This window comes from Thunnus albacares, chromosome 6, assembly GCF_914725855.1.
Source record: "Thunnus albacares chromosome 6, fThuAlb1.1, whole genome shotgun sequence".
Classification (NCBI taxonomy): domain Eukaryota; kingdom Metazoa; phylum Chordata; class Actinopteri; order Scombriformes; family Scombridae; genus Thunnus; species Thunnus albacares.
The window spans coordinates 10,567,657-10,589,659 of NC_058111.1; the positions used below are offsets into that span (position 1 = coordinate 10,567,657).

The 22,003-nt window shown below is 40.8% G+C and overlaps 2 protein-coding genes across 2 annotated transcripts; both read right to left on the bottom strand.

The window, feature by feature from the left end:
• Window positions 1-4,611: 4,611 nt before the first annotated feature.
• LOC122984233 (olfactory receptor 52B2-like) lies at window positions 4,612-5,553 on the bottom strand. The gene has a single exon (XM_044354568.1). It carries the CDS (start codon window positions 5,551-5,553, stop codon window positions 4,612-4,614), a length of 942 nt encoding a protein of 313 aa, XP_044210503.1.
• A 5,229-nt stretch (window positions 5,554-10,782) lies between these two features.
• On the bottom strand, window positions 10,783-11,724 carry LOC122984236 (olfactory receptor 52B2-like). Its single transcript, XM_044354570.1, has one exon. The coding sequence runs from the start codon at window positions 11,722-11,724 to the stop codon at window positions 10,783-10,785; it is 942 nt and encodes a 313-aa protein (XP_044210505.1).
• Window positions 11,725-22,003: the final 10,279 nt, after the last annotated feature.

Sequence of the window (22,003 nt, forward strand, 5' to 3'; positions counted from 1 at the left end):
TAGGATTCAGCACTTTAGTTTCATGTTTTGTATCAGGTTTTTTAATGGTAAGGGTTAGTTATCCCCCTGTTTATACGTGTCATGTAGTCAGGGATTGGGCTTTGACATTGACACTCACCTGATGCATTGTCTTTAGTGTTGTAGAGTCAGGGAGTAGGCCTTGGTACACACTTGTTATATGTACAGTATTACCCACATGGTTTTTGATCTGTCCTTTACCTCTGTTTATACCAACTATAATCTTGTCTCCTCATTCGTCTTAAAGATGCTTCCTCCAATACCAAGGTTGCAGATGTCTGTGGCTGGACAAGATGGTGAAACTCGTGGTATAGGTGGTCTTTCTGTGTCAGAGATTGGTGGCAGGTGTACTTTGTCTATGGTATTGTGTATGTTTCAACTGTCTGGATAAAACCAGTTAATACAGTTTTAATTGTATTTTGCATAATGGAAATCCAATTTTAAGAGAGTGACACATATTAGGGGCTAAAAATCTGACCATTCTTTTTTTAAAATAAATAAATATACAAATAAATTAAACATTTATTTATTTAATGTCTCATAATTTGTGATTTATTTATTTATGGTGACAATTAAGCATTAAATTGAATACTTATGCTCTGAATGCTTGGTTTCCAACATTTTTCCTACTTTCAGCCCGATTCGACCTCATCTCATGACGGATTCCTTTATTTGGTCGTCTGCTCCACACATAGTGCACAAGTTCACTGCTCCACTGCGCTGCCATTATGGCATTTTTCCATAGTTTTGGGGGTAGTTACACCGTGCATGACTACATTACAGAGCACTGCAAAGTCAAATATGTTATTTAGCTGTTGAAAGTGTGCTGGTTGTCTGCACCTCTTCATCAAACATCATCACTGTGGCTTTTTCTGATTTTATAATTCCTCTCTGCATTATTTCAAAGTGATCCGCTGAACAAATGGCTCCAAATATGTCCATATGTTGCTGTTTCAACTGGTTTTAGGTGCCACTAATGAAGCTCCACTAATTCAGTGAGGAACACATGTCACTTCCTGTACAGTAAAACAGGAAATGTTGGGTCTGCATTGGCGGTAACTTAATATGGCTCTGATACATGCTGCCCCTCAGCAGCTTCACGAAAAGTGGCCAATCAGACTTGAGGGGTTGTGCCATGGTCTCATCGTCACTGCCGACGGGCATCTCTTCTGCTTCAAGTGCCTTGAACGGGACCATGTAGAGAGCAGCATGATGTGATCACTGCCCTGTGTGCACTGACGAGGACTCAACGCCGGTGACAGTGGGACCATTTTTGGCTGTGTGACATCTCGCTACACTGCAACAAGAGTGACCCGGAGCTTGAGATAGATCTCCAGATCTAGGATGAGTCCCCTGCTTCGTCGAGATAGATTCTCTGTCCGAGAAGATCCAGTGCCTATTACTGAAACAGGCTGTCTCAATTGTTCCCACTCACGACAGACAGAAGGGGTTTCATTCTGTGTACTTCCTGGTTCCCAAGAAGATAGGAAGTTTCAGACCCATTTTGGATCTCCACATCTTGAACCAGTGTACTGCCCGAACGACGTTCTGCATGCTAACCGTCAGGAGATTGCTGGAACTGGTCAACCAGGCAACTGGTTCACCACCATTGACCTGAAAAGTGCATATTTTCATGTTGAGGTTGTGCTGAAACACAGGAAGTTCCTGCATTTTTCCTTTCAAGGGATAGCCCAGAAGTACAGCAGGCTGCAGTTTGGCCACTCCCTGGCTCCCTGCACATTCAGCAAGTGTGTGGATGTGGCACTGCAGCTGCTGCACAACCAGGGCATGGGGGTCTTCTTTAACTTAGGCAACCTCACTGTCATGGCCAAGTCCAGAGAATGGATGGAGTATCTGGGAGCATGTGATAGTCATGCTCAACTCAGTAAGTCTACGGGCCATTGTGGTGGAATCCAGACGGACAACCTGCAGCAAGCAGTTCTCAGACTGCGGCAGGGAGCAGCAGTGACAGCTTTGACTGTCATGCAGGTGCTGGGACACATGGCGTTGGACCATCTAGGGGAGCTCCTGCACATGCACCACCTACAACACACTTGGATCCCAAGATCTGAGCGCAGGCCGGCAAACCAGCATCATCCTCCATAAGTGCAGGATGACTTGTGTTACTGGGGGTCCCCAAAGTATCTGTCGACGGAGACACCTCTGGGTCGTGTGACTTCCTATGTAGTGGTGTTCACAGATGCGTCCCTGACAGGGTGGGGGGCGGGGGGGGGAACAGCCTGGGGAGAGTGATAGATGTTGTGTGGCCTTCTGGGGAAAACCGACACATCAACCTCCTCAAATTTCAGGCGGTGCTCTTGGCTCTCCAACACTTCCTGACTCTGGTTCAGGGGAGACGTGTTGGTGAAAACAGACAACTGCACCACGGTTGCCTACATCAACAGGCAGGGCTCAGTCCGATCAACAACCCTCTTGAAGATGGTGGAGAACCTGTTGTTATGGGCCTAAAACACCTCCTGTCTCTGAGAGCCGGGTCCAGAAAACAGGGGCACCTCATGTCAAGAGGTGACATGACAGACAAGTGGGTGCTGCACCCCCGCAAGGTTAGGTCATGTTTTCACCCAGCTCAGGTCCATGTTAATTGCACTGGGTTGGTGCACTTAAGTGGTTGGGATTATAAAGTAATATAACCTATAGCGAGTCAGGCTCAGTGAGGCAATCTGATGACATATCGCGGCAGGGCAAACAACCATCAGGCTCAGCCTATTGCATCCATAGAGTCCAGTAGAGGGTGGAGCCTGTGTCAGATAGACCAAAGGTTACAATATTGTAACCCTAATCCTATAAGCACAGGTGGAGCCCTCTACCTATGGACCATGCTGCTCCTATGCCATCCACTGAGGTGGTTTCGGATAGTGAGCAGTAGTGAGATGCTGCTTATATAGTGTGCAAGGCACATGATCCTGATTGGCCGATTACATACATGCACATTTCAATGGGCAATGGGGGGAAGAGAGTATTACCCATAGAGTCCAGTAGAGGGCTCCGCCTGTGCTTATAGAACTAGGGTTACAACAATAACGTAACCTTCAATTTGGCCCTTAAAATCTTCTACATCCTACCACATAATGGAAGTTCAATACAAAATGCTGGAGTATCCCTTCAGAGATACCTTAATTATTTATAATTAAGGTATTATAATTATTTGTGCAGTGATACTTAAAAACATACAATTGTGTCTCTTATGAATGATTAAGTGCACAGTATGAACAGGTGTGCAGACCCCCCCACTCAGATAATGCCTCCTGATAAGGCTACAGATCTATCTGTCAATGTGTAGCAGAACTACAGGGTGCCTGCAAATTTCTGTGTTTAGATAATTACTGTATGTACGAATTAGAGTGTTTCTTTAATCGTTTATCAGTGTTCTGATCTGTCCATATTACCACATAACCTCATGTCATTTCACTCTTACCATAAGCTTTGTGCAGGTGTATTTTCTGTCCCCAATATGCACATCTTGAAATGGCATATGAAACCCATCTATTAACATTATTACATTATCACTTATATATCAAATGATCAATATGCTCCAAAATTAAACTTGTGATTGTGATTCTTTTATTGCCTCATAAATCTAATATGGGAAACAAAACTGATTTGCCAATAGTATTCCTATTTTTATTTTTAAAAAGGACTAAATTCTATGCATGATTTGATGTTTCTTTATACTCAGTTGTCATCAATTTTATATTGGCTAATATTGAGGAATTCAAAATATGCTTATCTGTTTAAATCAGCATTCTTAGTTTGATCTAAGAATGCCATTAGATGGTATGTGCCATTTATCCACATACCAAACAAAGTCACATTTAGATTCAAAATCACAATGACTGCACTTTTTAAAATAATGTTGTTGTTGTTTTGTTTTGTTTTTTTTAATTTTCCTCATCAATAGTTATTCATATTAGAAATTTAAAAATCAGTGTTGAGACATGCACACAATTTACACACTTGCTGCTAAATTAATTTCATACAAAATTACAACATTTACACAAATAAATGAATATTTGTTTTTGCATTTCAATACATATTCATTCTCATATTTGTTCAGGTGCAATGGCATCAATGCTTGTGGAACTGTTATTGGTTTTATTTCACATATATGAGAAAGGATCTGTCAATAACATGATTCATGTCCACAGTCTTTTGTTCACATTTTAGTTCCTGTTGTCATATTACAATGATTTACAATGGCAACCGTAATTACGATGAAAAATGACCTCAACTGTTGACCTGTGATTGGTAGACATTTTAGAAGTGGTGGTAAAAGTATCAGCATGTACAGCATGCTATAGATAGTATACACATGAAAATGAGATACAGAAAAGCACAACTTATTCACAAGACATATAATCATCAAACACAGATATGTAGATTTTCCTCAGTGCAGTAACACGGGGCATTTTGGACTTTACTGAGATTCTCTGAGTCTTCAATTATATTGTATTCTGAAATCAGTTTTAGTTTAAGCTGCATTTATATATTCAGTGCAATCCTGGACATGATTCAAATAGCTAATCAAGTTTCGCTCCAATAAAAATTAAAAATTGATTACAACTTGACTGAAGATTAAGATGAAAGATTTCTTTTTAGGAACAGTATTATGTTCTGCTTCAGTTCTGTGGTTTTCAGTCCATATATAATCGGGTCCAAAAAAGGGGGAAATATTAAAATTGACACACCAAAAGTCCTTCTAATGTTTGGAGCCACAGTCTCAAATCGGTGAGAAATAAGTAAAAACATAGTATTGATTTGTAAGATTAAGAAAACTACTAAATGAGTGCCACATGTCTGAATGGCTTTTCTTCGAGCATCAGGCTGATTAGTCATAACACATGTACGCAAGATCTGTGCATATGTGTATATTATTATTGACAGTGGGACACCTTGTATCAAGACTATAGTTGCTATTCCATAGAAGTTGTTCACCCTGTTGTCCTCACAGGTCAGTTTCATTAATGATGGATTGTTACAATACAAATCCACTATATTTGTCCTGCAAATTTTAAACCGTACATGCAGCATAATCAATGTAAAAATCAGTGATAAATTTATGAACCATATTAAAACAATAATTTTAATTAAATTATTTGGATTCATTATAGTATTATACCTCAAAGGATAACATATAGCAATATATCTGTCATATGCCATGGCACTCAGGATCAGCAAATTTCCTGAACCATAAACATGAATCAAAAAAGCCTGAGTAATACATGCAGGATGGGAAATCAATCTGCTCTGTGTCACAATGCTGAACATGAGATGAGGAAAAAAAGCTGTAGCACCCACCATGTCACTAATGGGCAAGTTGAACAGCAGGATAAACATGGGCTTATGTAGCTTTTTACTCACAGCAATAGTTATTAATACCAACAAGTTGCAAAAGACAATAGTTAGATAGGTAATTGTTCCAAATACAAATGTGGGGTAAATATGTGCAGTAGATATGCCCAGTGTTTCCATTGTTAATAACTTACTGGAAGATGCATTTGTAGGCTTAATTACCATCTTTTATTATGTTGTTGTCGCATCCTCTGTTGAAAAACAGTTTCTTCCAAAAGTCTTGCCAGCTGAAGGAGGATCTTTACCTGAAAGAAATGCCCTTATTAACAATCCAATTTAAATTTAAAGGTATGCATTGATTCAAGTGTTGTACCTCTGTCTTTTTTACCTGTTTCAGTATGTTATTTTGTCCTTGCCTGCACTGTGTAAGTAGTATGAAAGTGACTCTGTCTTTTATTGCCATTTACCTCACAGGGAAAGACAACTCATGGGATTAGAAAGTGCAATACATCTCCTGGTGCAGAAAGTTTTTGTGACAACGCTGACGTAGTCGGTGAAACTCAAAACACAAGAAGTCCACAGCAGGCAGTGACAGCTTTGACTGTCATGCAGGTGCTGGGGCTCATGGTGATGGACCATCAAGGGGGGCTCCTGCACATGCCCCACTACATTGCACTTGGATCCAAAGACCAAAGTGGCTCCCTGGCTCCCTGCACATTCAGCAAGTGTGTGGATGTGGCACTGCAGCTGCTGCACAACCAGGGCATGGGGGTCTTCTTTAACTTAGACAACCTCACTGTCATGGCCAAGTCCAGAGAATGGATGGAGTATCTGGGAGCATGTGATAGTCATGCTCAACTCAGTAAGTCTACGGGCCATTGTGGTGGAATCCAGACGGACAACCTGCAGCAAGCAGTTCTCAGACTGCGGCAGGGAGCAGCAGTGACAGCTTTGACTGTCATGCAGGTGCTGGGACACATGGCGTTGGACCATCTAGGGGAGCTCCTGCACATGCACCACCTACAACACACTTGGATCCCAAGATCTGAGCGCAGGCCGGCAAACCAGCATCATCCTCCATAAGTGCAGGATGACTTGTGTTACTGGGGGTCCCCAAAGTATCTGTCGACGGAGACACCTCTGGGTCGTGTGACTTCCTATGTAGTGGTGTTCACAGATGCGTCCCTGACAGGGTGGGGGGTGGGGGGGGGACAGCCTGGAGAGAGTGATAGATGTTGTGTGGCCTTCTGGGGAAAACCGACACATCAACCTCCTCAAATTTCAGGCGGTGCTCTTGGCTCTCCAACACTTCCTGACTCTGGTTCAGGGGAGACATGTGTTGGTGAAAACAGACAACTGCACCACGGTTGCCTACATCAACAGGCAGGGCTCAGTCCGATCAACAACCCTTTTGAAGATTGTGGAGAACCTGTTGTTATGGGCCTAAAACACCTCCTGTCTCTGAGAGCCCTTCGCATTCTGGGTCCAGAAAACATGGGCACCTCTTGACATGAGGTGGGTTGCTGCACTTAAGTGGTTGGGATTATAAAGTAGTATAACCTATAGCCAGTTGGGCTCAGTGAGGCAATCTGATGACATATCGCGGCAGGGCAAACAATCATCAGGCTCAGCCTATTGCATCCATAGTGTCCAGTAGAGGGCGGAGCCTGTGTCAGATAGAACAAAGGTTACAATATTGTAACCCTAATCCTATAAGCACAGGTGGAGCCCTCTACCTATGGACCATGCCGCTCCTATGCCATCCACTGAGGTGGTTTCGGATAGTGAGCAGCAGTGAGATGCTGCTTATATACTGTGCAAGAAACATGATTCTGATTGGCCGGCTACATACATGCACATTTCAGTGGGCAATGGGGGGAAGAGAGTATTACCCATAGAGTCCAGTAGAGGGCTCCGCCTGTGCTTATAGAACTAGGATTACAACAATAACGTAACCTTCGTTTCGGCCCTTAAAATCCTCTACATCCTACCACATAATGGAAGTTCAATACAAAATGCTGGAGTACCCCTTCAGAGATACCGTAATTCTTTGTGCAGTGATGCTTAAAAGCATACAATCGTGTCTCTTATAAATGATTAAGTGCACAGTATGAACAGGTGTGCAGACCCCCCCCTTTAAACATAGATCAGATAATGCCTCCTGATAAGGCTTCATATCTATCTGCCAATGTGTAGCAGAACCTCAGGGTGCCTGCAAATTATTGTGTTTAGATAATTACTGTATGTACAAATTAGAGTGTTTCTTTAATAGTTTATCAGTATTTTGATCTGTCCATTTTACCACACGACCTCATGTCACTTCATTTTTACCATAAGCTCCGTACAGTTGTATTTCCTGTCCCCAACATGCACATCTTGAAATGGCATATGAAAACCATCTATTAACATTATTACATTATATGGAGTTATTACTATAACAGAGATTCAGGAACAAGACCACGCCCCTCTCTCTCACTAAATTCAATCACCTGTGCCTCACCAATCCAATCATCCGTGCATACCTATATAGGCGTGTTTAACCCCTTTCTCTCCCGTTCATTTCTGTTCTCACGGGTTCGTCTCAGTTCTCACTTGACCTACAACGGGCTTGCATCGCAAAGGCTTACCTCCGCGATCCACGTTCCTCGGCAACATACCATCCACGACTCGATTCGGCAGTACCAACAAGATACCTCCTCCACCACCACATCCACACGGAACCCTTCTCCCCCAGACGCCACGCTTCTGATCAGCTGGAATCCAGATGCTCCACACGCATCAACGCCATAGCCCACTCGGACACGACTCTTTTCCCCACAATTAACATCTTCAAACAGACATTTGCTCACCTCTGGCGAGCTTTCAGGGAGATGGTCGTCCCACTCCTACGAAACATTGATAAAGACAAACTTCCCAACTCTACGAAGACTCTACTTTCTTCAGTCCTCTCGCTGGCAGCTCAAATCCTCCCGCTCTTCCGGGTTCACTGTCAGCGGCCGGGCTGACACACACCGCACACTGATAATGTCACAAAGCCGCCTACTACAGCAGAGCCCAGACTTCTTCAGCCCTGGCTGAAGGCCAGGCTGAACTTCGCATGTAATCCTGACTTAACCTTTCACTCCAATTTTTCCTGTTTATTTCTTAGGCATCCCAACAACAGGTGCTCGTTTAATTATTATTGCTCACTTTGACTCCCCTTTCTGTCATTATGTTTCCACATTAACATTTTTAAGCTCGGAGTATTCAGGCCCTTCTTTTTACGCCTGATGGTTATCCCATGGCTAAATCCTGGTTTATTCATATCTAAGGCAAGTGCTTAAAGGACCACTTTGCCAATTTTCAACCTTGTTTCTACCTATCCGAACTGGGATATAGCATAAAACAAGCAAACAGAACAGTTGTTTTTTTGTTTTTTTTTAATGTTCCCCGTGTCTCTTCGGCCCCGTATCTCTTCGACACAGCGGCAGGATGGAATCATCGGTGTGCTAAGTGTGGGTGGTGCTGGATAGGGAACCCGCAAGCGAGTTGTTGGCTATAGGCGTGTCTAACCCCTTTTTCTCCCGTCCATTTCAGTTCTCACAGCCCTCCCCCCCAACCCCTTTTTCTTCTCTTTCCCCTCTCAATGGGCATCACGGTGGCAACACTTATTCCTCACAGCAAGAAGGTCCTGGGTTCGAACACCGGCTGTCCCAGGTCCTTTCTGTGTGGAGTTTGCATGTTCCCCATGTTCGCGTGGGTTTCCGCTGGGCACTCCAGTTTCCTCCCACCATCAAAGACATGCTTGTTAGGGTTAATACTTCCGCCTAAGTAATTCTTCTTGTCCTATTTAAGGAACCACAGGGGGGTGACAAAGCAGAAAGCTCATCTAGACATGTCCCCCACCCTGAGAGTCGACCCCCGGGTTCTTTGACGCTCTGTGATTCCACTTGGTCCTCAGTCATCCCCATGCCATCGACCCCCTCCATCCCTCTGCTCGACCCCATCATCCCACATCCCTGTACACAACCCGGACCAACCTTCGGCTCCCATTCATCCCCCAGCAATCAACCCCTTCGTCCCTCACCTTGACTCCCATCCAGCCCACCATACACTTTCCCCAACCCAAATAAAACTACTTTTATACTGTTTAAATGGCGTGGCCTTTGTTCGTGAACACTTATATAACAAATGATCAATATGCTCCAAAATTAAACTTGTGATTGCGGTTCTTTTATTGCCTCATAAATCTAATATGGGAAACACTATTGATTTGCCAATAGTATTCCTATTTATATTTGTAAAAAGGACTAAAGTGTATGAATAAGGAAAATAAGGATATTCACCGGAGAGACAAGGCTTCCCATTATGGATGACTTGATGTGTCTTCCTTGTGTTCATATTTGTTCAAGTGCAATGGCATTCGTGCCTGTGGAACTATTATTGTTTTTCTTTCACATATATGACATTATTTTCATCATATAATATAAATATTACAGCAGTTTTGAAAGGATCTGTCGATAGCATGATTCATTTCCACAGTCTTTTGTTCACTCTTTAGGTCCTGTTGTCATATTACAATGACTAGTGGATGATTTGATGTTTCTTTATATTCAGTTGTCATTTATTTTATATTGGCTAATATTGATGAATTTAAAATATGTTTATCTGTTTAAATCAGCATTCTTAGTTTTTTTACACCGTTTAACCACATACCAAACAAAGTCACATTTAGATTCAAAATCACAATGACTGCACTTTTTAAAATAATGTTGTTGTTGTTTTGTTTTGTTTTGGGTTTTTTTTAATTTCCTCATCATGGTTATTCATATTAGAAATTTAAAAATCAGTGTTGAGACATGCACACAATTTACACACTTGCTGCTAAATTAATTTCATACAAAATTACAACATTTACACAAATAAATGAATATTTGTTTTTGCATTTCAATACATATTCATTCTCATATTTGTTCAGGTGCAATGGCATCAATGCTTGTGGAACTGTTATTGGTTTTATTTCACATATATGAGAAAGGATCTGTCAATAACATGATTCATGTCCACAGTCTTTTGTTCACATTTTAGTTCCTGTTGTCATATTACAATTATTTACAATGGCAACCTTAATTACGATGAAAAATGACCTCAACTGTTGACCTGTGATCGGTAGACATTTTAGAAGTGGTGGTAAAAGTATCAGCATGTACAGCATGCTATAGATAGTATACACATGAAAATGAGATACAGAAAAGCACAACTTATTCACAAGACATATAATCATCAAACACAGATATGTAGATTTTCTCAGTGCAGTAACACGGGGCATTTTGGAGTTTATTGAGACTCTCTGAGTCTTCAGTTATACTGCATTCTGAAAACAGTTTTAGTTTAAACTGCATTTATATATTCAGTGTAATCCTGGACATGATTCACATTGCTATTCAAGTTTTGCACCAACAAATTTAAAATGGGTTACAACTTGATTGAACAAAAATTTCTTTTTAGGAACAGTATTATGTTCTGCTTCAATTCTGTGATTTTCAGTCCGTATATAATTGGGTCCAAAAAAGGGGGAAATACTATAACTGACACACCAAGAGTCCTTCTAATGTTTGGAGACACATTCGCAATTCGGTGAGCAATAAGTGTAAACGTAGTATTGATTTGTAAGATTAAGAAAACTACTAAATGAGTGCCACATGTCTGAATGGCTTTTCTTCGAGCATCAGGCTGATTAGTCATAACACATGTATGGAAGATCTGTGCATATGTGTATGTTATTATTGAAAGTGGGACACCTTGTAGCAAGACTATAATAGCTATTCCATAGTAGTTGTTCACCCTGGTGTCCTCACAGGTCAGTTTCAATAATGATGGATTGTTGCAATACAAATCCACTATATTTGTTCTGCAAATTTTAAACCGTGCATTCAGCATAATCAATGTAAAAATCAGTGATAAATTTATGAACCATTTTAAAACAATAATTCTAATTAAATTATTTGGATTCATTATAGTATTATACCTCAAAGGATAACATATAGCAATATATCTGTCATATGCCATGGCACTCAGGATCAGCAAGTTTCCTGTACCATAAACATGAATCAGAAAAGCCTGAGTAATACATGCGGGATGGGAAATCAATCTGCTCTGTGTCACAATGCTGAACATGAGATGAGGAAAAAAAGCTGTAGCACCCACCATGTCACTAATGGGCAAGTTGAACAGCAGGATAAACATGGGCTTATGTAGCTTTTTACTCACAGCAATAGTTATTAATACCAACAGGTTGCAAAAGACAATAGTTAGATAGGTAATTGTTCCAAATACAAATGTTGGGTAAATATGTGCAGCAGATATGTCTAATGTTTCCAGTGTTAATAACTTACTGGAAGATGCATTTGTAGGCATAATTACCATCTTTTATTATGTTGTTGTTGCTTCATCTGTTGAAAAAAAACAGTTTCTTCAAAAGTCTTGCCAGCTGAAGGAGGACCTTTACCTGAAAGAAATGCCCTTATTAACAAGCCATTTTAGATTAAAAGCTATGCATTGATTCAAGTTTACCTGGTTTTTGGGTTGTTTTTTTTTTACCTGTAACAGTATGTTATTCTGTCCTGCCTGCACTGTGTAAGTTTTATGAAAGTGACTCTGTCTTTTATTGGCATTTACCGCACGGGGAAAGACAACTCATGGGATTAGAAAGTGCAATACATCTCCTGGTGCAGAAAGTTTTTGTGACAACACTGACATAGTGGGTGAAACTCAATTATCTGGCTGCAGAATATCACATAACATAATGAAAATTTCAATAGGTTACTTATCTCAGCATCATCATTTATTTACTGATGATTTTAACTACCTGTCCCCTGGTTTTATATATGTGTAAAATATACAGACAGGTGACAAATTAAAGGAAAAACTGGTACAGGCCTGAATGCTTGACCCTTACAGTGAGGGGATCTGGTGCCTCTATTATGCTTTGGGGGGGGGCATTTTGCTGGCATGGTTTGGGTCCACTTATCCCATTGGAGGGAAGGGTCACTGCAAATCAATACAAAGTTGTTCTGAGTTATTACTTTTATCCTATGATGAAACATTTCAACATTTCATTATCTGGTTGCAGAATATTAACATAATGAAAATTTCAAATAGGTTATTTATCCCAGCATCATCATTTATTTGACGATGACTTTAACTACCTGTCCCCTGGCTTTATATATGCGTAAAATAGACATAATTGTGATATATATTAGAGTCTGTATATATCTGTATCTGTTCCATGAGAAAACACTTTCCATGTGAATTGGCTACAACCTCTCTCTCTCTCCAGTTCGCCACCCCTGTCTCACCATTCAACGGGTGCCAGAGACAGGAGACTGTCCTGTCCTCACACCAAGCCCCCAGAACAGCACTGGGCCTTGAAGCCAATTTGATATAGTGGCCAAACCATGTAAGGGAGGGTTAAACCATGGAGGGCTAAATCAGAAGTTAGTGGTCTCAGCTGACGGAAGTCTCTAGTGAGCATGCTCCATGGGCACATTGGACCCATAGAGCGTGCGCAGTAAGTTTTCAGGAAGTAGCTTTTTTGGCTTCATGCGCCACTGTGCAACTTTCATAGGAATGAATGGGGCCCAGCCTCCGACGCTGTATCCAGTTCTCTTTATACATCCATGCCTCACAGAGACAGCTGCTCTAATGACTTCCCCGTCCTGTGCATGAGAACATACTGATGCCCTCTGTCATACCCTGCCTGGACTTTGTGTGTTTTTTGCTCTCCTTGTGTTTTTGTGTTCTTTGGGGTTACCTGGTTTGCACTTCTGTTTAGTCCTTCTGGTCATATGGTTTTTCTTGTTATATTTGGGTGGTGGGTTTGGACCTTTGGCCTTTTGTTGTTTAGCATGGCGTGTTGTGTACTTGGGTTTAGGTTCATGGTGGTTCTTGGACGGGTTGGTGTGGGTTGTATTTAGACTATTGTGTTTTCTTGGTTTTGGTTTTGTTACTGTGTTTCCCTTGTGTGTGTTCATGTGCTCCTCCTTGCACCTGACCTGCATTTGTCCTCGTTAGCCCTGCCCTGCTCTGTGTCTTCCCCAGTCTGCTGTCACCCTCACACCTGCCCTATATCAGTCTCGTCAGTACTGCCCTGCTCTGTGTCTTCCCAGCCTATCAGCTACCAGTCTGCCCTTGTGTCTTGTCACCTGTTCCTCATTGTCTGATTAGTTTAGTTTGTTTTTTAGTTCTGGTTTTCTGTTCAATCTTGGTTGGATCATTTGTTTTGTTTGTTCTGTTCGGTGTTCTGTTTCACCCTGTGCTGTCCTGACCTTCGCATTATTAAGAAAGAAAGAAAGAATTAAAAGAAGATTTCTGTCTGCATTCTGGTCTCTGCATTTGGGTCCATTCCTGCTAAACCCCCTGACACCCTCCTTTGTGGCCAGAGTAGTGTTGTGTGGCTTGCTCCAAGCCACTATGTTTATATGCCCATTTACAAAGCCAGGGCTGTGTATGGAGACCAGATTTTTTTCAGCGCACACACAGCACGGACAGCCAGCGGACTGGTACAAGATATTTGCTGAATTTGACAAAAAGTATATTGGCTTAGAATCACTGACTTTACGTTTAAAATGAAAAGGAGGGCTGAGGTTTTTGATGCACTCTTGTTGGTTTTGTAGCCATTTTTGTAGCCACTGTTCGAAATAGGGCTGCAACTAACAAGCATTTTCATTATCAAATAATCTGCCAATTATTTCCTCAGTTAATTGATTGATCATTTTGTCAATAGAATGTCAGAAGACAAAGAAACATGCACATTTTAACTTCTTAGAGCCAATAGTGATGTCTTCAAATGTTTTGTTCTGTCCAGTTAAAAGTCAAAAATACAAATATTCAGTTTACTGTCATGAATGGTAAACAAAAGCTTCAAATCAACAAATTTGATAAGCTGACACCAGCGATTATTTGGCATTTTTGCTTTAAAAAAATGACTAAAACAATTGGTCGATTATCAAAATACTTGCCAAGTAATTTTCTATTGCTCAACTAATCAATTAATTGACGTATTATTGAATCATCAAAGTTAGTTCAAAATAAATCTAGGTGCATGGTGCACCAACTTAGTGTTTCACACAAAAACATAAAAGCGATTTTTGGTGCCCCACAGTGGTAGAATCAGAGAAGACACAGTTGCAGACACTGATGCTTGCTGATGCCCTCACACCCATGATGATGTCATCAGGGTTATTTTGGCTTGGGACTGAGTCTGAATGCTTAAAGTAATAATTTTGAAGATTTTCAACTAAATAAATGTCTGTTAAGTCAATATCTATTGCCAAATGAGGTAACACAATGGTGATTGAGCCTATGGCCCACTAGTAAAAGCCGTTGCATTTGCAGTGTTATGAGTATTACGAACTGGGTGTCGGTGGCGACATTTCTTGGGAAAAAGTGATACATTTTCACACGTTTTCAGCAGCTGTTGGTCCGCCAGAGATACTATGCAGAGCTAACACAATAGACTTGCTTCTCAACTCACTTGTGTGTGAAGCGGCGTACTGTTTTTTCTGGTCTCTGCTGACATTGTGAGTAAACAGTTACTGACATCACACAGACGACACTGTTTGGATCTCTAGGAAGTGAGGTCCAAAAACACACCTGCAATTACTGCTTATCACCATAGGTGCCGCCAAAGAGAATGAAATGGAGATCTTCGAGATTGTTACTTTAATGTTATGATGCTTAACATAAAGCATGTATTACTAATTTTAGGTTAGGGTTAGGGTTTGACAGAAGTGGGCACAGCCAGGCAGAGTGTAATAAAAGATGCTTTTGAGTTGCATGATGGATATCCAATTTTAAACAGATTGACCCATATTAGGGTCTAAGAATCTGACCATTCTTTTTTTAAATAAATAAATACACACATAAATTTAACATTTATATATTTAATGTTTTGTAATTTTTGATTTATTAAGATTTATCATTAATTACAACAAAGCATTTATTATATAATTATATCTTTATTAAAGGGGACGTCTTGTACCATTCCTTATTTTCAGTCATATATATAATGTTACAATGTTGGATGTTCATGTTGAACATGGCCAACATGTTTTCTTGACAATAAAAGTCTTGTGTTATTTAGTCATCTAAAAGCGGCAGCTTAACACGACTCTGATACATGCTTCCAGAAAGCTGACCAATGAGAACAGAGTGGGCTCATCGGGAGGGGGGCCTTAAAGAGACAGGAGAGACACAGAGACTGAACTGAGGGGCTGCATAAAGGACCAATATAAGATAAATAAGGAGTTCTATCTCACACAGGCTCCATCATCTACTCCACAGGTAATACTGAATGTAGTCAGCCAATCCAAACGTGCCTACCGATTCCTTATGTCTCACACAGTATAAAAGGCAGTGTCTTGCTGCTGCTCTCATCTTTCGCATTTCAGCAATGGCAAATTGTACTCACTGATCTTAGTCCTCCATGGATGGAGTCGCCACTCCAAGCTGGTCCCTGCCCGTTGTGTACTAGTCTCATCGCAGCCTCCGATTGGCATCTCTTCTGCCTTGGACAGTCCCAAACAGAGAGCGGCATGATGCAACCCTCACCCTGTGTGCACTACTGAGGACTTTCAACGACTCAAAGTTGGCAATGGTGGGATCGTTTTCGGTTGTGTGACATCTCACTCTGCTGTGATGAGAACAACCAAGAGCTCGAGATAGATCTCCATGTCGAGGATGAGTCACCCGCTTCGTCCGGTCCTCCGCCACTGCTGCCACCAGACACCTCAACTGTGACTGTCCCAGCGACTTCGCCAATGGATGATGCCAGCCTCTCATATGCAACTTCGCTGACCTTCTGAAATTCAATGCAGACAATGCATGTAGGGTTCTCCCTGCCCCTGCCTATCCCACCCAAACTGGTCAGCCAGCTACGTGAAGGCTTTTATGTCCCGGCTTATCCAGCTCAACCTGCCTTTGTTTTGCCTCCTCTCTCAGAGACAGGCTGTCCGTTGTGTGTCCCTACAACGCACTTGGATCCCAAGATCCAAACGCAGCCTGGCGATCCATCATTCCTCCCCCATAAGTGCAGGAAGACCTGCATTATTTGGGGTCCCTACAGCATCTGTCAATGGGGACACTGCTGGGTCAAGCGACCTCCTATGTAGTGGTGTTCAGAGATGCGACCCTGACGGGGTGAGGGAGCACAAGCCAGAGGGGAATGATAGGTGGTGTATGGCCTTCAGGGGAAAACCGACACATCAACCTCCTCAAACGTCAGGTGGTTCTCTTGGTTTTCCAATACTTCTTGACTGATTCAGGGGAGACGTGTTGGTGAGAACAGACAACCGCACCACGGTTGCCTACATCAACAGGCAGGGCAGAGTCCAATCCGCAGCCCTGTTGAAGATGGCTGAGGACCTGTTGTTGTGGTCCACAGAACACCTCCTATCTCCATGAGCACTTCACATTCCAGGTCCAGAAAACAGGGGCGCTGACCTCATGTGAAGAGGCTGCCTTCTGGCAGATGAGTGGGTGCTGCACCCTGAGTTGGTGCAGCAGATTTGAAACCAGTTTGGGAGAGCGGAAGTGGACCTGTTCGCCAGTTGAGACAACACCTACTGCCCACTCTGACTCTCCCTGACTCCGCAAGATGACCCACCCCTGGGGGTGGACGCATTTGCACACACGCCATGGCCAAGGAGTCAGCTTTACGCCTTTCCCCCTCTTCGTCTCATTCCCCTTCTGCTGGAGAGAGTGAGGTCAAGAGCTATTCAGCTAGAGGCATTTTGTCCTCCACTCCATGTGGATGTCAGGGAGGCAAAAGTGCATCTATTGTGCCCAGTATGTGCATTGGCATTTTATGTTGAACACATGGCCCGCTTTCAGCGCACTGAACAGTGGTTTGTATACTATGGAGAGGGAGTAGCCGGTAAAGCCCCAAGAAGTGCCTAGCTAGTTGGCTTTGTGAGTGCATCTCCCAAGCCTACAGGCAGGCAGTAAGCATCCCTCCACCACGGTTCTAGCGCATTCCACACGTGGTGTAGCAGAGTCGATGGCCTTATTCAATGGGGCAAGTGTCGAGGACACATGCACAGCAGCGTCTTGGTCTACACCCTGTTTGTTCATAAGGTTCTGTCTCTTGGACATGACAGGCTCCTTTTCAAGGTCCGTGCTTGCAGGGGTGTCTTAGGACTTGAAAGAGTTGGTGTGAGTGTCAGCTGTGGTACACCTGAACCCGCCCTTGGCAATATATGCCTGCATTCTCCCATGATCCAAAATGACTTGGGGAATGAGGTGTGCAGGGTGTTTGTTGTATGATTTTTGACTCCTGTGTGGTTAGGCCATGGTTACATTCAGTTCATGTTCATGTTAATTGGGCTGGGCTGAGCCCCCTACTGCTCCTTTCAAGCAACTTGGATTATAAAGTAGTAGGTGGGCCACGGCAACTAACCTATAGCCGGTTGGGCTCAGTAAGGCAGTCTGATAACATGTTGCAGCAGGGCAAATATTCATCGGGCTCTGCCTACTGTACCCATAGAGTCCAATAGAGGGCAGAGTCTGTGTGAGATAGAACAAAGGATACAATATTGTAACCGTATTTCTATAAGCACAGGCAGAGCCCTAGATCTATGCACCCTGCCACTACACCATCCGCTGAAGTGTTTTTTGGATGAGAGCAGCAGCGAGATGTTGCCTTTTATACTGTATAAGACACACATAATCAGTAGGCATGTCCTGATTGGCTGGCTACCTACATACACATTTCAGGGGGGTAACTGCGTGCATGTGAGTTAAGGAGAGTGTGCTATTGTGTTATTGTTTTTCTTTCACATATATGACATTATTTTCATCATATAATATAAATATAACAGCAGTTTTGAAAGGATCTGTCAATAGCATGATTCATTTCCACAGTCTTTTGTTCACTCTGTAGGTCCTGTTGTCATATTACAATGACTAGTGGATGATTTGATGTTTCTTTATATTTTGTTGCCATTAATTTTATGTTGGCTTATACTTGAGGAATTTAAAATATGCTTATCTGTTTAAATCAGCAATCTTAGTTTGATTTTACACCATTTAGCCACATACCCAACACAGTCACATTTAGCATCAAAATATACTTTTATTGCCCTGTCAGGGAAATCACAATGATTTATATTTAGAATAATGTTTTTTATTTTTAATTTCTTCCTCAATAGTTCATCATAGTCCACATATTAGAAATGTAAAATCAGTGTTGAGACATGCGCACAATTAACACACTTTCTACTAAATTAATTTCATTCAAAATTATAATATTTGCACAAATAAACAAATACTTCTTTTTTGCATTTGAATACATGGGCAAGTTGAACAGCAGGATACATATGGGCTTATGTAGCTTTTCACCCACAGCAATAATTATTAACACCAACAAGTTGCAAAACATAATAAACAGATATATTAAAGTCCCAGACAAAAATGCTGGGTAAATATTTGCATTAGATAAACACAGTGTTTCCAATGTTAGTAAATCTGCAGAAAATGTATTTGTGTCCATAATTGAGCAAAACTGTACACAACAATGTTGCTACTGTTGCTTCTCTTGTTGAAAAAAGCCAACTTACTACTACTTCAACTGAAAAAACAAATACGAACCAGAAACACCTTATAAACATTATCCCATTTAACAAGCATGGATTAATTCAGCTGTACCATTAGTAGCTTACCTCTTACAGTACATTATGTAAACCTGTTCTCATCTGCAGTAGAATCATGGTATAAGATGGCATGTAAAAGACTGTCTTTTATTGGTATCAAAGCTCCTGATGTTACCCAAAGGTAAAGTACATCTGGTGTTGTAATGACAAAGCCCTCCAGAATCAGAATCAGAATCAGAATCAGATTTATTAGTTTATTAGATTTATTAATTAGCAAGTACAATGAACTCAATGTGGTCTAGATGTCAACAGAAAAAAGCAATACACATGAACATTAAACAATAAACACAAACATAATAGTGCAGGAGTGGGGGTGAACTATGTGCTTGCATATTGACATGATAAAAACTGTGTGTGCAAAAAAGTAGAATATAAATAGAAGTATAAAGACTATGTGTATGCATGCTGACAGGATAAAATGCTATGTGTGTGCGTGCAAAAAAGCAGAATATAAATAGAAATATGAATACTAATGTAGATATAAATATACATTTGAGTGTAAATAAACTGTGTGTGTATTAACAGAATATATACTGCATGTACAGTTAACAATTAAAATATTAAATCTATATATATCTACACAGTGCAGGACAGACAAAGACACAATATACACAATATGAATTTGAATGAGATATGGAGGTGAAGTCTTGCTACGTTTACAGTCTTTTACTGTCCATGTTAAAGATGGCCATTGCCTGGGGAAGAAAGCTGCGGAGGTGGCCGGTGTTCTTGATTCTGGGGGCTCTTGATGTTATTTTCCTCTGAGAGGGGAGTTTTTGGAAGAGGGGCTGGCAGGGGTGAGAGGGGTCAGACATGATCTTATCCACTCTCTTTCTGAGCCGGGAGTTGTAAACTGAGTAATCACTGAGCAACGTAGATGAATCGTTGGGATTGTTCAGGCTGACAGCATATTCTGACCTGCTCAAAGTCACTGTTCCTTTGTGAGCAGCTAAACCGAGACAGGATGCTTAATTGAGACAAAGTAATGCATCTGAAATGCATCCAATCTGGCTTCTTCTAATTATACGATCTTTTGTCATAATTATGAGATCTTTTGTCATAATTATAAGCTACAGAAGTCATAATTACAAATAAGGCCTCCATTTTTTTTCTTTGGTGAATGCAATATGCTTCCATATTAGATAGATAGCTTACTTGCTTACTAGTTACTCTTTTAGCTACCTGCCAACTCTGCAAAACAAATATACATGTTATAGCTCTTTAGTTGTTGTCAAAATAAATACATGCCACTCCTAAAAAAAAAGCAAAATGTGACAGAAGGAAGGTATAGGTGTTTATTTTGAACTAATAATGCAAAGTTGCACTCTTATGAGTTGAATAGTAGACCAACACCATCTCATGAAAAAAGTATGAAATTCATCCAGTGTGGACCATAAACTGAATTAGTATAATCATAATGGCCATATATTTTATTTTCATTATAATCACTAGTCTAACCTGTCAATCAAATCTGATTTCATACTGTAAGAGCTAGTGAGAAAAGACTTTGATAGCCATTCCAGAAACATTTCTTTCAAATCATTCTTGTATTTTGCTAAGACGACCTCTGATTTTGAGCATGAAAATATCAGTTTTACTGGCAGGGAGTGTTTAAGCTCCAGTGTAGTAAAGGACAAATGGTCAATGCCAGTTTTATTGATTTTACTTGTATTTATTGAACACTGAGTTACAAACTAACAACACAAACACGACTCAGATGGGATCATAACTGAGTTTAATCCATCATTTCCCAGCATTGTCTATGTATTATCTATTATAAACAAATATTACTAATGCTGCTGAATATTACATGGATGTGGCTTGTATTTAAGGCACTAACTGTGAATTCCCCAGTAAAAACTCAGAAGCTACTTAACAGTTTTGTGGGGTGATGCTTTACTTTACTTCAGGGGGACACAAAAATAGTAACTAGAGTTTAAATAATTAGTAATAAAGTGAGTATTTACTAGTTTTGTGCCGCTCAGTGTCTGACTTGGAGTTAATCAGGAACATTTCAGGAAGAATGTGGTCAGTATGCCAATTCACAGATATCTATGAACTAACCATTACGTAATGATTTAGGAATATGGTATCTTTAAGTCTTTTCCATAGTAGCTAATCAATATCTACTATAAAGTCCTGGATTCAGAGTTATTCAATTGTGATAAGAGGTAGTCTGGTCTGAGCAGAAACGCAAGCACAAACCAGGATGCCCCAAAACAGCCCCTTTACTCTTTTATTTACTTCGCTTCTTAATATGTATGAAAAAATAGTTATTGACACGAGTTTTCATCTGACTGAGTTTAATATATTATATTATAAAAGTGATTTTTTTCAGAATAGTTGAATTTTATTAACAAACAACAAGGCAAACATAAGCACTACATACAAGACTATGTGCAGTATCAGACCAATATCTCAATTTAGAATTACAAGCTATTGCACTTAAACAACACAAAGCACTGTACACACCAACAGAAACACAAAAGAAGAGATCATAATGAAAGGTTTTTCCAAGTTGTAACAAGCAAAAATAGTCAACTAAAACAAATATATATTTCAACCAGTTCCACCGAACATTATCAATTGTCAGACTAGAACTCTTAAAACTTGACTTGGTGTCACTGACTGGGCTAAAGATGTTCCCACCTTATACTGTGCGAAACATTTTTTTTGTAAGTTGGATTGAAGAAGAATTACATTTACAAAATGTTCAACCAGTACAGCTCAAATTCACAATAAAATGTCCTGTCCTACATTAGAAAACTGCATTGTCATACAGAATTTAGAGTTTTCAGAAAGAGCAAAAATTAGATTTTAGTGCACTTTGAAGATCATGCAGATTGTTATGGTTCCATGTATAGCTGATATTGTTTCCACAATATTGTTTACACTACCAAAATGTTCCTGAGATAACACAGTGTTACGATCATGATTGGAGCTCAAAAAGACAAACTTCAATGCCATGAACCACCTTGTGCAAAGAT

Coding starts and splice junctions, on each gene's coding strand:
- LOC122984233 (XM_044354568.1), bottom strand. CDS start 5,553: ATGGTAATTAAGCCTACAAATGCATCTTCCAGTAAGTTATTAACAATG.
- LOC122984236 (XM_044354570.1), bottom strand. CDS start 11,724: ATGCCTACAAATGCATCTTCCAGTAAGTTATTAACACTGGAAACATTA.